Source organism: Malus domestica, chromosome 16 (genome assembly GCF_042453785.1).
Source record: "Malus domestica chromosome 16, GDT2T_hap1".
NCBI classification, from domain to species: Eukaryota; Viridiplantae; Streptophyta; class Magnoliopsida; order Rosales; family Rosaceae; genus Malus; species Malus domestica.
In genome coordinates, this window is record NC_091676.1 from 10,457,694 (window position 1) to 10,473,802 (window position 16,109).

Here is a 16,109-nt window from a genome sequence, read left to right on the forward strand (position 1 = left end):
TCAGGTTTTGTGACCTTCGCTTGGTTACTTCGGTCACTGGTGAGGATAAGTATGTAAATGAATAGACAGAGAAGCAAACACAAGATATACGTGGTTCACCCAGATTGGCTACGTCCACGGAGTAGAGGAGTTCTCATTAATTGTGAAGGGTTTACACAAATACATAGGTTCAAGCTCTGGTTTAGTGAGTTCTAGTGAATAGTTTAGTACAAAATGACATTAGGCCATATTGTGGGGGAATGACCCCTATTTATAGAAAAACTTGTAGCTTTGTCACATTGACATGTGTCATGTTGTGATTGGTTCTTGACGTCGACACGTGCTGCGCTCTGATTGGCTTCTAATCTTGACACGTGTCGAGTAGTGATTGGCCTCCTGGTCGGAGGGGAACTCTTCTGGGTCCTTGACAGTATAGCGTTGGCCGGTGCTCGGTAGTTTCGGGATTGGTCAAGTATGGTACAAACAGCTTGGATTCCATCTATGAAACTTACAAGGAGGATGACGGTTTCCTGGATGTGTTACAGCAGCGAGAAAACCTTTGGCTAATCTTGCCATCTCCTCCCCTAATTATCTAATCGCCTCGTCCTTATCAGTGACTTTTAAGTATTGATTGTTAACTTGTTCTCTATCAGAACGGGCCTGTGAGGCCCGCTTCACTCTGTATTATCATGTTCTTTGTATATTTGATTCATTGTGAATTCTGTAAAGTTCGCAACTTTTAATAAATGCAACATATACCAATTCAGTATTGTCTCCCTTATCCTTCCTGTACCAATATATTTCCAAACTTTTCCTCCGTAAACTACCAAATCGAAGTTCAACGAAAAAAAAAAGGATTTTCTACGGTGCCCCAGAGTATGGGATACTCCGGGTGCTTTAACCGTTCAAATCTTTGTTTAAAAATAAAGAAATCAAAATCCAACGGTTAAAAAGTCCGGAGTATTCTATGCTCTCAAGCACCATGGAAGGAAAAATGAAACCGAAAACAAAGAAAGGTATATGAAGAGCAGACAATGATGTATTATTCACCATGTAGTCACAAACGATACAATGGTATTCATAAGTGAAATGAATTTGTTTTTAACACCTTATTCGATTATCTTTACTATTTTACACCCCCAAAGTTTCACGCAGCAGGAATTTTGTACTATTTTACTATTGGCCACAGTGCATCAGTAATTCCATGGACAATGACATCTGCCTCCGCAATGCAAGTATCATTCAACGCAATGTATGCCTGGTTGAATGATCCCATAGTAGTAAATCTCATCCATCCCCTCATCGAGTTTGAGGCACTGAACCAGTGATTTGCTGCAATCACCAAAAATGATTCTCAGTTCAATAGTATATTGGAAAAGAGGGTAAAATAGTGACTTCAAGCTAACAAGACTCTTCGGGAAGCAACATCTATCGTAAACAGCTTTACTGTTACGTTGTGAAGAGTCTGTTTCCACAAGGGTAAAACATGCAAATAGAGTTGGTTACGAACTTTTAATAAAAGATAGAACTGGATGACACTAAACAAATTAAATTGTTGTCTATATACGGTTTATTGTCATGTTGCTGAAAACATTCAGTTGCTTTCTGCTAAATACTAGAAGTTCAACATGAGTTTCAACATTTCAAGAGTGCACCAAATGGGCATGCCCCGATTTACCAAAAAAAAAAAAAAAAAAAAAAAATATGGGCATGCCCCGAACACTACAGTCTTGAAGTTCAGCACATTTTTTAAGAAACACTCAAATGTTTTCAGAAAATGGACCGTGAGGACGACTGATTGGGCTACCCGAATCACAAAACGAATTAAACCCTAAAATCTTTCGCTACGACCAACCAAAAAATTGTGAACATTTTCAGTGGGTTGCAATCAGAAATTCTCGATATTGGTTTTCCACTGAACGCGGGTTCAATAGTAAGTATCACCAACATGGTACGCCATCACGACTCAAACACCTCCAAGAACTAGAGTCTCATTGCCTTTCATGGTGGGAATTGTAGCATGACGGCAGCAATAAAACCACCCTTAATTGAATGTTTGTTAGATGTTCTAATCCTTGTTTGCTCCTATGATTATGTAGCAGTAGGATTAGGCAAAATCTTTATCTTTACCAGAGATATACCACGAGCCATACTGCTGGTCTAGGATCCGTAGGGTAAACTCTGCATATATTTGACAGCCAGGAGGAAGTGATTTCGGTTCGGCTAACGCCAGAAAAAAAGACAGATGGGTTCCAAATCCATTGCCTTTTCCATTGGGATAGAGCTGCATCTTCCTGCACCAACCACCAACTCATTTACAACATTTTCAGATATACTGCGCTTAAGTTTTCGATATCCTCGAGAGAAATTTCTTATACCAAGAGCGAAGTCTAACAAGTCTAGTGTTATATACCATTTCTGGTCTCCAGCAATGAATGTTTTTGAGTCGTAGGATTCCGCATCTAGCTTTGATACGTTGTCAATCCTCCAAGTATTCTTGTACATAACAGGATCCTATACCATTGATAGACGCTCTCCTTTGCCTTTGCTTCTCTCTTTAGAAACAAAGACCTCTGCTCCCAACACATAAGTGTCATCTATGAGAAATCCATTTGAAGCTTCAGTGAAAGCTTTGTGGGAGAGAAGTTGATCGAATTCCCAATCGAGTTTCATCCCATGAAACTGTTGAAGTACAACACCAGCCCAAAGAATAAAGTCTAGCCCATGATGAAGAACCAAAGGAAAAAGCATATGCATGCTAGAACCTTCTAGCATAAGTGTGTCGGTGGGATGCATGCATATTAACAAGCTAGAACTGTCAAGCTATTGTAACATATGTGAGGTCATAAGCAAAGCCCATGTCGGTGGGCTGTTTGTAGAAAAGCCTAGAACAATGCTAGGATGAAATGAGTCCATTCCACCAACTTAGTAAGTCGGTTTAGCAAGCCTATAAATATGTGAGTAGTAAGAGTAGTTTTGTGAAGAGGGTGAGTGGTCTAGAGTTTGTCTCTAGAAAGTGAGTAGTGTCATTGCTTCTAAAGTGTCTTTGAGAGTTTTGAGTGTTGTAATATTTTGTAAGTGTAATACAAGTAATTTGTTTACTTGTTTTGTCTCTCCAACACTTGTGTTAGAGTTGTGTACTCTAATTTTTCCTTAACAATTGGTATCAGAGCGGTACGATCAGGGACCGTGTCTAAGGAAGCTTCCGAGAATCGTGAGAAGTTTAGTGCTTCACAAGATTGTTGACTAATCTTGTTCGGCTTATCGAATTTCTACCGACACAATGGGAGATCTTCAAGTTGTTGGAGGAATCAAGAAGTTGAACAACAAAAAATTACAACACATGGGCAACATGTATGGAATCTTACCTACAAGGCCAAGATCTTTGGGATATCGTCGGCGGTAATGAAGTTACACAGCTGAAAGAAGACACCAGCGGCACTTTGCGGAAATGGAAGATCTAGGCAGGTAAGGCAATGTTCGCCTTAAAAACCATAATTGAAGATGACATGTTGGAGCACATACGGAAGGCCAAAACACCAAAAGAAGCATGGGACACCTTCGCCACACTCTTTTCAAAGAGGAACGATACAAGACTGCAGCTTCTCAAGAACGAGTTGTTATCAGTGGCCCAACGAGACATGACGATTGCCGAATATTTCCACAAGGTAAAGTCTATTTGCCGTAAAATTTCTGAATTAGATCCTAATGCTGCCATTGTAGAATCCAAGATAAAAAAGAATAATTATCCATGGGTTGAGACCCAAATATCAAGGTTTCGTTGCTGCTGTACAAGGATGGCCGACCCAACCATCACTTATTGAGTTTGAATTAGCTTACCAATCAAGAAGCTTTGGCAAGCAAATGGGAGGGGTCTCGTTAAAAGGTGAAAAGGAAGCGCTCTACACCAAAAGTAAAAGCAGCTTTAAGCAACGTGCTAGTGGTGGATCGAAAAGAAATGGTGACAAGGAAAAAAGTCATCAAGGAGGAGGGAGTTCTCGGCCAGGGAAAGCTCTGAAGTATCACGACAACCGTGGTCAATCCCAGAATAATAAAAGGTTTGAGGGAAAATGTTACAACTGTGGTAAGAAGGGTCACATGGTGAAAAATTGTTGGTTCAAAAAGTTCACAGAGAGTAATGTTGCCAGCTCAAAGGAGAAAATTGAAGATGATTGGGACGTCGTTGCGTTTTTAGCCCTGGGGGAAGAATGGGACACTGAAGCATCCGTTGCTATGGAGAAGCAAGAGTTAGCTCTCACAGCAGCAAGTCCGGAGTCGATTGACTACCAGAATGATTGGATCATGAATTCAGGTTGCTCAAACCATATGACAGGTGATGAGAAAAAATTACAAAGTTTGACTGAGTACAAAGGAGGCCGCTTAGTGGTGACGACTAACGACTTGAGGCTATCGATTGCTCACATCAGTAAGACAGTAATTGAGCCCCCGATACAACACTAACCATGTGCCACTTCAGGATGTCTACCATGTTCCAGGTATGAAGAAAAATTTACTTTCAATGCCGCAACTAACGTCATTAGGAAATTATGTCTTGTTTGGTCCACAAGATGTGAATGTGTATCGACACCTTAAGATCTTAGGGACGCCAACAATGGAGGGACGGCGACTGCAGTCAGTCTATGTAATGTCAGCAGAAACTGCATACGTAGACAAGACAAGGAAAAATGAGACAGTAGATTTATGGCACATGAGATTGGGTCAAGTTAGCTATCACAAGTTAAATGTGATGATGAAGAAGTCAATGCTTAAGGGGCTACCTCATCTTAATGTGAGAACATACACAGTTTGTGCAGGATGCCAGTATGGTAAAGCACATCAACTACCATACGAAGAGTCGAAGTTTAAAGCGAAATAACTGTTGGAGTTGGTTCATTCCGATGTGTTCAGGCATGTCAAGCAACCATCGATAAGTGGGATGCGGTACATGGGGACGTTCATTGATGACTTCTCCAAGTATGTATGGATTTTCTTTATGAAAGAAAAATCTGAAACATTTTCAAAATTTAAAGAGTTTAAGGAGACAGTTGAAAGAGAAGTGGGAAAGAAGATATGTTGCATACGCACAGATAATGGAAGAGAATATACCTCAAATGAGTTTTCTCAGTATCTACGAGAATGTAGAATACATCACCAGTTCACATGTGCTAACACGCCACAACAAAATGGTGTAGCGGAAAGAAAGAATCGACATCTTGCAGAGATATGTCGAAGTATGCTCCATGCCAAGAACGTACCAGGAAGGTTTTGGGCCGAAGCAATGAGAACTGCAGCTCATGTGATCAACAGGCTTCCTCAAACAAGGTTAAAATTTGTCCCACCCTTTGAGAAACTATGGGATATGAAATCTACAATTAGTTACTTTCGAGTATTTGGCTGTCTGTGCTGCGTATTTGTTCCAAGTCATTTACGTAGCAAGTTTGACAAGAAGGCAATCAGATGTATTTTTGTGGGATACGACAGCCAAAGAAAAGGGTGGAAATGTTGTGATCCTACAACTGGAAGATGTTACACATCACGAGATGTGGTGTTTGATGAAGCATCTTTTTAGTGGTCTTCAGAAATAGAGGCATTGCCGGATTTGAGAGACATTGAGGATAAGCTGCAGCAGAAGATGGGGGAACAAACTGTTTGAATCCAATCGAGACTATATGAGTCTGAGGATTCACTTAATGGTGATGATATTAAGCAAGCAGCACCTCAAAACCCTTGGCAAACTAGCGTATATCAACAACCAGAAAAAGAAAGACCTAGTGAAGTGGAAGTATCAACTCCACAATCATAACTAAGGAGGTCAACAAGAATCCCAAAGCCAAATTCTAAATTTGCCAACGTAGCCATAGAGGAAGAAATAGTTGAACCTGAATGGCTCAAAGTTGGGAAAAGAGGTCATTACAAAAGAGCTAAATCAAGCTTGGAATCTCGTGCCAAAGCGAAGAGATGTCCATATCACGCAAATGGGTGTGCAAGAAAAAGCTCTGGCATTAACTCAACATGGAAGAAAGAATGAGCTAGTGTTAAGGGGGAGTGTTGAAGTACAACACCAACCCAAAGAGCCTAAAGAATAAAGTCTAGCCTATGATGAAGAACCAAAGGAAAAAGCATATGCATGCTAGAACCTTCTAGCATAAGTGTGTCGGTGGGATGCATGCATATTAACAAGCCATAATTGTCTAGCTATTGTAACATATGTGAGGTCATAAGCAAAGCCCATGTCGATGGGCTGTTTGTAGAAAAGCCTAGAACAATGCTAGGATGAAATGAGTCCATTCCACCGACTTAGTAAGTCGGTTTAGCAAGCCTATAAATATGTAATGGTGTAAGTAAGCTTGTAACGAAGAAGTGATCAAGCAACCAAGTAAGAGTGAGAAGTAAGAGTAGTCTTGTGAGGAGGGTGAGTGGTCTAGAGTTTGTCTCTAGAAAGTGAGTGAGTGTCATTGCTTCTAAAGTGTCTTTGAGAGTTTTGAGTGTTGTAATATTTTGTAAGTGTAATACAAGCAATTTGTTTACTTGTTTTGTCTCTCCAACACTTGTGCTAGAGTTGTGTCCTCCAATTTTTCCTCAACAGAAACCGCCTTTCCTTTGGTTCTGAGCAATGCATATTTTAAAAAGATTGGAAAATGAGACGACGCTTCACAAATATGAGAACTATAAGCCCTTTTTATTCGTTGAGTTAAAAGAAAGAAATGGTACCTTGAAGAACGAAGTAATTGCCGTTGTTCTGATTGAGTATAAACAACCTGACAACAGCGGACACTTCCGAAGAAATCTGGGGAGCAATTGCTCCAGACATTACCAAGTAGAGAGAGATGTGCTCTTTCACATTCCTATTCTTGTTTCCATTCGGAAAGAAAACCAGTTTCCTGCAACAAAACAACAATTTATAGTACTCTAACGCAACTCCAAAAAAAAAAAACACTAGCAATTAACGCAAAGCTTATGAAAAAAGAACAGTAAAAACTTGTTCTCAGAAATAGTGAGAAAGGATTGTACCATTTGTATCCTCTGGCTTCAAAGTCCCCAGATTCATATTTCTCCATGTTATGTTTGGTGAGCAACGAAATCGATTGTACTTTTACTGTGTAATGGGTTGGTGGTGCATCCAAAATTGTTCTCAGTATCCCTGAAAAGAAACATGTACATTAGCTACTAATTTCCAACTTCAACACACTCAAGCAAACAGATAAAGTATCTTACCATCTTGGTCATCGAAGTTGAGACTCATCATATCAACAAACTTGATTTTCCGATAATTCAATACAAGTTACAAAGGATTCAACCGAGTTTTCTGTTCTAGAACCAAATATGTTTTTCCGCTTATAAGGAAAAATTAAAGGTGTATTATTCCTAACTTGAAAGCTTTTAAGGATAGAATATTAATCTATGAGGAAACAGAATACTAGCAACAATGGAAGAACTATGGAACTAAGAGATGATATCGAAGAAAGGATGAAAGAGAGAGAGAAAGGCTTATTGTATTTCTTTATCAACAATATACTTCCTCTTAGAGCATTACATTTTAGGTTATATAGTATTTTCATCTTCTATACTATTACAAAAATACCCTTCAACTACCTCTTCTTATCACAACTATACTAACTAAGTCATTAGCTCTAAGCTTGACAAGTGTCAGCTATTACTCCCCCCTCAAACTCAGTGAGGAACTAGTAAGCTGAGATTGTTCTCGTGGTTCACAAAGTGGACAAGATTCGTGAGTGTTGTTGTTGAGACTGTTGAAACAGAACTTGCAGGTGATGCATCAGTACGAGAAGCACCCAATGCCAGAGTGTGACAATGTTTGATGAACATAGGACTGTGTAAACCCTTTGTTAGAACATCAGCAAACTAATCCTCAGTGGGAATATATTGAACCATAATGTCTTTCTTCTGAACTTTCTCTCAAACAAAATGGTAATCTGTGTCTAAGTGTTTTATCTTTGAATGAAACACTGCATTTGAATAGATTACCAATGCAGACAAGTTATCACAGTGTAGGCAAGGAGGAAATGATAACACCTGATGAATGTCTTTGAGAAGTGACCTGATCCAAAACACATATGCAACATAGTGAGCTAGTGTTTTGTATTCTGCTTCTGTTGAACTACGAGAAACTGTTGATTGTTTCTTAGATTGTCATGATATTGGATTGTTTCCTAGGAAAACAACATAACCTGTGATAGACCGCCTTGTGTTGATGTCTGCAGCCCAGTCAGAATCCGAGTATGCATTTATAGAGAAGTCTGTGCATTTTGTGTATCTTAAACCACATGTAATTGTGCCTTGTAAATACCTCAAAATTCGTTTAACTAAATGAAAATGCATCTCAGTGGGATTAGTCATGTATTGGCACACCACATTAACTGAATGAGTTATGTCAGGTCTAGTAAAGGTCAAGTATTGCAGTGCTTTTACTATGCTTCTGTATTGAGTAGGATCAGTCATTGGCACTCATTCTGTGATAAGTAGTTGTGTATGTAGTTTAGAAGGTGTGGATTAGGTCTGCAATTCTCCATACCAGCTTTATGCATCAAATCCCTTGCATACTTAGACTGTTTGAAAAACAAAGATCCATCTTCCTGATACTGAATTTGCAAACCTAAGAAGTAAGTGATTCTGCCCATATCTTTTAAATCAAATACCTCTGCAAGATCTTGAACCACTTGCTGAATTTGTGCCTCACTTGAACCAGTTAGGATTATATCATCCACATATAACACAAGTATAACCACATCTTTGTTATCAAATCTCACAAACAAACTTGTATCGGAGAGAGAGGTTTTGAAACCCAGAGATGGCAAATAACTTGTGAATTTAGAGTTCCAAGCTCCTGGAGCTTGTTTGAGACCATATAAAGACTTGACTAATTTGCAAACATAGTTTGGATACTTTGAATCAACAAACCCTTGAGGTTGTTTCATATAGACCTCTTCTTCCAAATCACCATGTAGAAAAGCTTTTTTAACATCCAATTGTCTTAGTGACCATCCAAATTGAGCAGCTAGAGCTAGAATTAGTCTGACAATTGTATGCCGAACCACGGGACTAAAGGTCTCTGAGTAATCCGTAAAGCCTTGTGCTACCAACCGAGCTTTATATCTTGAAACAGTCCCATCAGGATTCTACTTAACCTTGAACACCCATTTGCTACCAATAACATCTCTGTCATTTAGTGGTGGCACCAGATTCCAAGTGCCTTGTGCTGTCAAAGCATCGAACTCCTTTTGCATGGCTAATTTCCACTGTTGATGAGCAGATGCTTGCTTAAAAATTTTAGGTTCCTCAAAATCTATTATATTAGCTAGGAATGAAAAACCTCCAGAGAAATCATTGTCAATATTCAGATACTGTAATTCAGGCAAATCAGCATAATATGCAACATAATTCTTCCTAGAAATTGCTCCAATTTGAAGCCTAGTTTGTATACCAGCGTTTGTAGGTAATAAATGTACACCTTATATCCTCCTGAGTATCCCAAGAAAACACACATCACAGACCGTGGTTGAAGTTTATTTGCAGTATAGGGTCTAATCCATGGATAAACTGCACTGCCAAAGATTTTTAAACTCTGTAATTCTGGAAGTTTCTTGTATAATAGGTAAAATGGAGATACCATATTCAAAGTCTTGCATGACATCCAATTTATGAGAAACATTGAGTGAGCACATGCAAAATACCAAAACTCGTATGGTAATCCAGCTTGTGTAAGCAAAGTAATTCCAGTCTCTACAATATGTCTATGTTTCCTCTCAGCAATCCCATTTTGCTGAGGTGTGTAAAGACAAGACACCATGTGCATTATACCTTTTTGAGCAAGAAAATTCTTGAACCGTGTACTTACATATTCTCCTCCTCCATCAGTTTGCAAACATTTAACAGAGATCCCAAACTGATTTAGTACAAATGCATAAAATTTGATAAAAATAGAGAACACATCTGACTTATTCACCAAAGGAAATATCCAAACATATCTTGTACGTTCATCAACAAACAGTACATAATGCCTATAACCATCTAGAGACTTTACAGGTGAAGAACCCCATACGTCACTATGTATCTTTTCAAATGGTGAGGTACATTTATCAGTTCTAGATGGAAATGGTAATTTGGACATCTTTCCTTGAGTATAAGACACATATATACTTTGACTATGGTCTATACTAACTGGAACCTGAGACTGTTTCAGCATAGAAAACAATATGTCATTGGCAGGATGACCTAGCCTCTGGTGCCAAAGTTGAGACTTCACTACTTAACCCACTAAAGCTGCTGGAAATGAAACTGCAAATTGTAAACCCTTGCTCATTTGAAAAATTGGAATATGGAACAATTCTCTTGGCCTACTCTTTCCTTGATACAGTATCTTCTTTGTCCGCTTGTCCTGCATAAAGAAATTAGTTTCATCACAAATAAACCAAGATTTATTATCAGCACATAGTTGTTTGACAGATAATAAACTTCAAGCAATCTGAGGAACATGTAAACATGTTTGAGGACAAGAGAACGATTATCAGTCTCTATAGTAGTATGACCAACACTCTGAATTGATAAATCAGTAACATTTCCAATTGTAATCTTTTCAAATCCCTCAAATGGCATGACTTGTGACAATCCAGTCATATCTGCTGTCATATGATGAGATGCTCCAGAATTAACAATCCAAGAGTCTGCAAGTCCGTATTGAGTTGTCTGTTGTGCATTCATAGCATTGAAAGATGGTGGTGGAGGATGACCCTGAAATGAATAGTTTCCTCTATGAAAGCACTCAAGAGCTGAATGACCCCTTTTACCACAAAATTAACATTCAATTTGAAATCCAGTTGCATAAACATTGTTATTATTCCTGTGATAGCAATTTGCAGCGGTATGCCCTCTTTTATTACAAATTTGACATTCAATGACCACATTAGTTCTTGTGTCTGTGTTCCCAGACCAGCTAGGGTTGCCATTCTGTCTGAAATTCTTTCCCTTGAACCCACCATTATTTCTGTAATTGTTCTGTCCTTTTGAACCCTGAAAGTTTTTAGAACCATTCTAACCTCCATTGATGTTAGACTGCTGAGAGTTAGATCCAGAAGGTGGAAAACCTCCCATATTACCAGCAAAACCATAACCAAACTGTGGTGGATAAAACGGAACATGTTGTTGAGGCAAAGGATAAAACGGAGGTGGGACAGGATATTCTAGTTGCTATGGAGCTAAGTATGGAACTTGAGTAATAACATCTGCTGTAGTTGCTGGAATATGACTATGATTCTGAGGATTTGAAGTAGAACCAGATATAGTAGACCCAAAAGTCCCAGAATTAGAACTAGAACCAGAACCATTCATATAAAAGGCAGACAAATTTTGAGACAAGATAGTAGTGTCCCCTTCAATCTCTTTTTTAGCACCAAGCAATTGAGCACAAAATTCTTTTAGTGTAATGGAAGATTCCATAGCCAAGATGACTGTTCGAATAATAGTGTACTCTTTAGGTAAACCAGCTAATCCAGCGATAATAACATCATTATCTGAAATGAAATCCCCTGCTTCATTAAGTTGATCTCTAATATTCTTTAACCTCAATAGGAACTTATCAATCGTATCTGTCCCTTTTTGGACTGTATGCAACTCAGTTTTTAGGTGATTCACCCTTGACTTAGACACCGAAGCAAATCTATCTACCAGATTGGTCCAAGCATCAGCAGCAGTCTTACAACCAAAAACATATTACATGGCTTCATCAGATAAGGTAGCCAAAAGAAGACTAAGTAAAGCCATATCTGTAGATTCCCAATCTATAAATCCCCGTGTAATCTCCTTAATATGCCTAAATCTGCATGAATGACAAATTTAGGTGGACATACATATGTGCCATCAAAATGACCAAAGAGCTTGTAACCTTTAAGCAGTGACACTAATTGAAAAGACCATTTTGCAAAATTGTCATCTTTCAACTTAATGGTAAGCATACCAAGAAGACTATCCACTTTTGGTGGAGCCATGATTAACTACATAACAACTAAGTCACACTGCTTTCCATACAAAATAATTCTGCCTTTCACCAAGAGATTGACACTCTTCAATTTCTTCCGTTCACCAAGAGATTGACACTCTTTGATTTCTTCTGTTTACCAAGAGATTGACACTCTTCAAATTTTATCAACAAGAAAGAAAGACATATACTTTCTGTTTGAACAAGAAAGACTGGTACTTTCTTGAATTAACCCAACACCTAAGAAAGATTGATACTTTCTTGAAATCACACAAACTCTACCAAGAAAGACTGATACTTTCTGGAACACACAAGATTCAACAAAATTATTGAACACAATTACAATCTAGAACACAGAACTCATCCATCAGAAGAAAAAATCCCAAACTTCACCACAAATACAATCATCATCAAACACATCATATTTCTTCAACAAATCAATTACTCATAGATCAATCACAGAAATCGCAACAGAACTTTATCTCAAGAACCAATTAGATATCACCTAAGAATAGCAGATTCACCAAGAACGCATCGCAAAACCCAGATCGAAAACAAATCTTCGAGAAACCCTCTGAGGCAACGATAACCCAGATCTTTCAATGATTGCAGCGGAAGAACCTTCAAGACCGACTACAGCAGCAAGCCAAATACAGGCGATGATACCATATTAATCTCTGAGGAAACAGAATACTAGCAACAATGGAAGAACTATGGAACTGAGAGATGATATCGAATTAAGGAAGAAAGAGAGAGAGAGAGAGAAAGGCTTATTGTATTTCTTTATCAACAATATACTTCCTCTTGGAGCACTACATTTTAGGTTCTATAGTATTTTCATCTTCTATACTATTACAAAATACCCTTCAACTACCACTTCTTATCACAACAATACTAACTAACTCATTAGATCTAAGCTTGACAAGTGTCAGCTATTATAGAAATGTTATGCTTTGCTTCAAAAGGGTTGCCATTGTTTCATTTGAAAGGTATCCATCACCTGCTTGTAAGGAAAAATATAGGTGTTATTCCTAACTAGAAAGCTTTAAAGGATATAAATGTTTCAGATGACACTTGACCGCAGTGGCGGAAAGCAATCATGCCTATGCACCTTGGTGCGGGTTCGATCTCTACGCATCCCCTCCTCCCGAACACTAACAATTGAACCTAGCAACGCTATTGTTTGTGAAGAAAAAAAAAAGGATAGAACCGTCATGCTTTGCTTCAAAAGGTTGCCTTTTTTCATTGAAAAGGTATCCATCACCTGGTTTTAGGTGCTTCAAAACACATATTCTGCAATTTTATTTCTTATTAAACTGAACAATGTTTACGGTTTAGCATTGTCCAGGAAGTTAAGATTACACAAGCAAAACAAAGTTTCGGCTATAGACAAGGTATGTTAGTCGTTTGACATTACTGGTCAAGACTCGATATATTTGGCGCTCAACCATATTTTTGAACAAAAAATGCATTTCAATCATTTTTGAAACAAACTCTAGAACAATTTGGGTCTTTTACGACTTCAAATATATGGCGTACAGTACTAGCATGCCTTAAATGATATTATTCACGACATTCATAAAGTTCATGTCGTAATACTTGCACATAATCTAGCATTCACGGCATCACTTTTGTGCAAGTCGAATAAAAATATTTACGGCGTAACCGTTGTGTGTCGTATTTGACAATTTACACGACGCAATTTCCTTCTCTTTTAAAGCATTACGTTATGTCGTAAACTGAATTTTTTATATATTTGGGTCCCTACTTTTTATGGCACGAATGGTACGTCGTAAATAATAGTTTCTAGCTTCACGCCTAAACTTTCCCACTCTACACCTAACAAAAAATACGCGGGAAATTATAGCACCAGAATGAAATATCAAACAAGTGAAATTCTAGACCATTCCACTTCACCTTCCCCTTTCTTTCTCTTTGCCCTTCAGATTGCTCGTTTCTTTCACACCACCGTGACCCAACAGGATACCCAGATTTATTTACCCAAACAACTAACCCCTCTCTCCATCGCTTTGTCGCGGTCCATGGCCTCATCTCCACGTCGCTTGTTGTCCACCACCGAAAATTCAAGAACCCGAGAGATCCATTCCACCAAAACTCAAATCGACACTAAATCTTCCTCTCTCAAACACACAAGACCGCCATTTTTTCTCCCAATGTTCTAAGGTTGAAGTTTTTTTTTTTCAAATTTTTATTTTATTTTTATATAAATTTGGTTTTGAATTTACAAGTACTTTTCTCCAGTAGCCCCTCCACCTGCACATTCGCACTCCGCAGCCTCCAATTTGGGTTTGATTTTGATAAATCTATATGTATTTGTGCATGGCTTTATTATTCTGTGATTAGGGATTCTTTAACTTGATTATTATTAAATATGGAGGATTTTTTTAATCAGTTTTCTATTTGCTTTTTATTTTTCAGTATTTTTCTTTTTGCTGTGAATTTGTAGGATGAAATTATTTTTCTAGGATGCTTCTGTTTTTCTTGCTATTTAAAGGTAAAATCTTTTTGGCTTGTTGCTTATACAAGTTAATAAGAAAGGAAGGTTTAGTAATTTTAGGCTTCGTAAATGCTTTGAAATTGAACCATACATAATTGTTTAAGCTACCACTTTATACTCTGCAGTCAATTCCAAGAGCTATCATTTATGTTTTATGGAGAAGCAATTTTATTGTGTGAGGTTCTCTTTGAATCCAGAGCAGTGAGTGCTCTGTACTTGAGTAGTTTTAAAAATTAAAAATATAAGCCACTGTTTATTGGATATTAGGATATTAATGCTCTCAATTGTAATGTTTATCTTTTAGTTGCTCTGCATTGTAATCCTACACGTCCTGGAGGCTTATCTCCTCATCTTGCTTTTGTATACAAATACTTGTATCACTCATATGAAAATCAATGAATTGATCGGTTTTTACTAATGATGGAACTTGTGCTTATTGGTTATATTTGGTTTTTGGGATCACTATCTAATCCATGGTTTGTAATACAATTCAATATTTTTTGTCTTTTTTGTGTTTTTGGGCTTCAACATTTGGATCTTTCTGAATGTTTGGTTAATTCATTTTTTTATATTAATTTTCAATTACAAGTTGGTACTTGGTTGCTTGACTTCTAACCCTTTTTGTAGATTTTCTGGTTTAAAGTTTCAATGTATATTTCATGTATGTTTGTACAAGAGTGAGTCTGGGTATATATGAGAAGAGAGAGGGAAAAGAGATGGGAAGGATGGTTGCAGCAAGCAGCCGACAAGAAAGAAGAAGGCATGTTGCCTACCTAAGACATTACCCCAATCAGTCTCCTCCCTTAAATCAAGGGAAATGTGATTTACATACCCTTAGCCTAATGATTACAATGAGCCTTACCCTAGAGATTTAGGGGTCTCCTTGGTAGTAGACTCCATATGCAGAAATTTTTCTAACCAACAAATTGAACGAATTTTGTTGCCCGAATTTTGACTTGGGCAGTTCAATTCAGCATTAAATTGAACAAAAAAATTCTGGAGGAAATTGAACAAAAAAGGGGAGAGATGAGGATGGAAGACGAACCTGCTTGAGAAGGCGGATGATTTGGAGGTGGAAGGTGGTTTCGTTGACGACCCCACTGAAGCACGTGACTTGCACGCCACCGGCATCGCCGTCGTCGTCGTTGATGTAGCTCGGACCAGTCGATTCTTTGTGTTCTGAAATTTGAGCGGAGCTAAACGCACCGTTGGGAGCGCCGAGGTCTAAAACCACTACGCGCCATTGCTCACGGAAACGAGCAGAGTGAGACTGAGAAAGTCACAAGGCGGTTATAGACGGGCAAAGTGGGTTTTTCGCTTTTTACATTTAAGGGTAAAAGTGTGTCATCATCATATTTTATATATAGGGTGATTTTGTATAAAATCAATTAAAAGTTATGATATTAACAATAGGTCAATCAAATTTATTAGAATTATAAATAAGTCAATGATTTTAAGATATATTAAAACACCTCAATTAAATTAAAATTACAAATGATGTCATTACCATTTAAAACACTAAACGTTTCCATCTCCTTCATTGTAAATCGCGCGTCCCACCACCTTCAACCTTCATTTTTCAAACACTGCAACGCAGTGTCTGTTTCCTATTCTGTGATT

General features: G+C 38.0%; 1 protein-coding gene across 4 annotated transcripts; it reads right to left on the minus strand.

Moving 5' to 3' along the window:
* Positions 1-998: 998 nt before the first annotated feature.
* Positions 999-15,740, minus strand: LOC108172875 (ubiquitin C-terminal hydrolase 12-like). 4 transcript variants are annotated; one of them, XM_070815843.1, is made up of 5 exons: positions 7,195-7,354; positions 6,991-7,120; positions 6,691-6,860; positions 6,508-6,585; positions 1,109-1,311 (listed from the first exon to the last, which is right to left on the minus strand). In XM_070815843.1, exons 1-4 carry the CDS (start codon positions 7,223-7,225, stop codon positions 6,533-6,535), a joined length of 384 nt encoding a protein of 127 aa, XP_070671944.1. In that variant the 5' UTR covers positions 7,226-7,354; the 3' UTR covers positions 1,109-1,311; positions 6,508-6,532. The 4 variants fall into 4 exon arrangements, 3 of the variants coding, with proteins under 3 accessions (XP_028952359.1, XP_070671943.1, XP_070671944.1); XM_029096526.2 differs by lacking the exons at positions 6,508-6,585; positions 7,195-7,354 and adding an exon at positions 15,535-15,738 and having other exon boundaries at positions 999-1,311; XM_070815842.1 differs by lacking the exon at positions 6,508-6,585 and having other exon boundaries at positions 999-1,311.
* Positions 15,741-16,109: the final 369 nt, after the last annotated feature.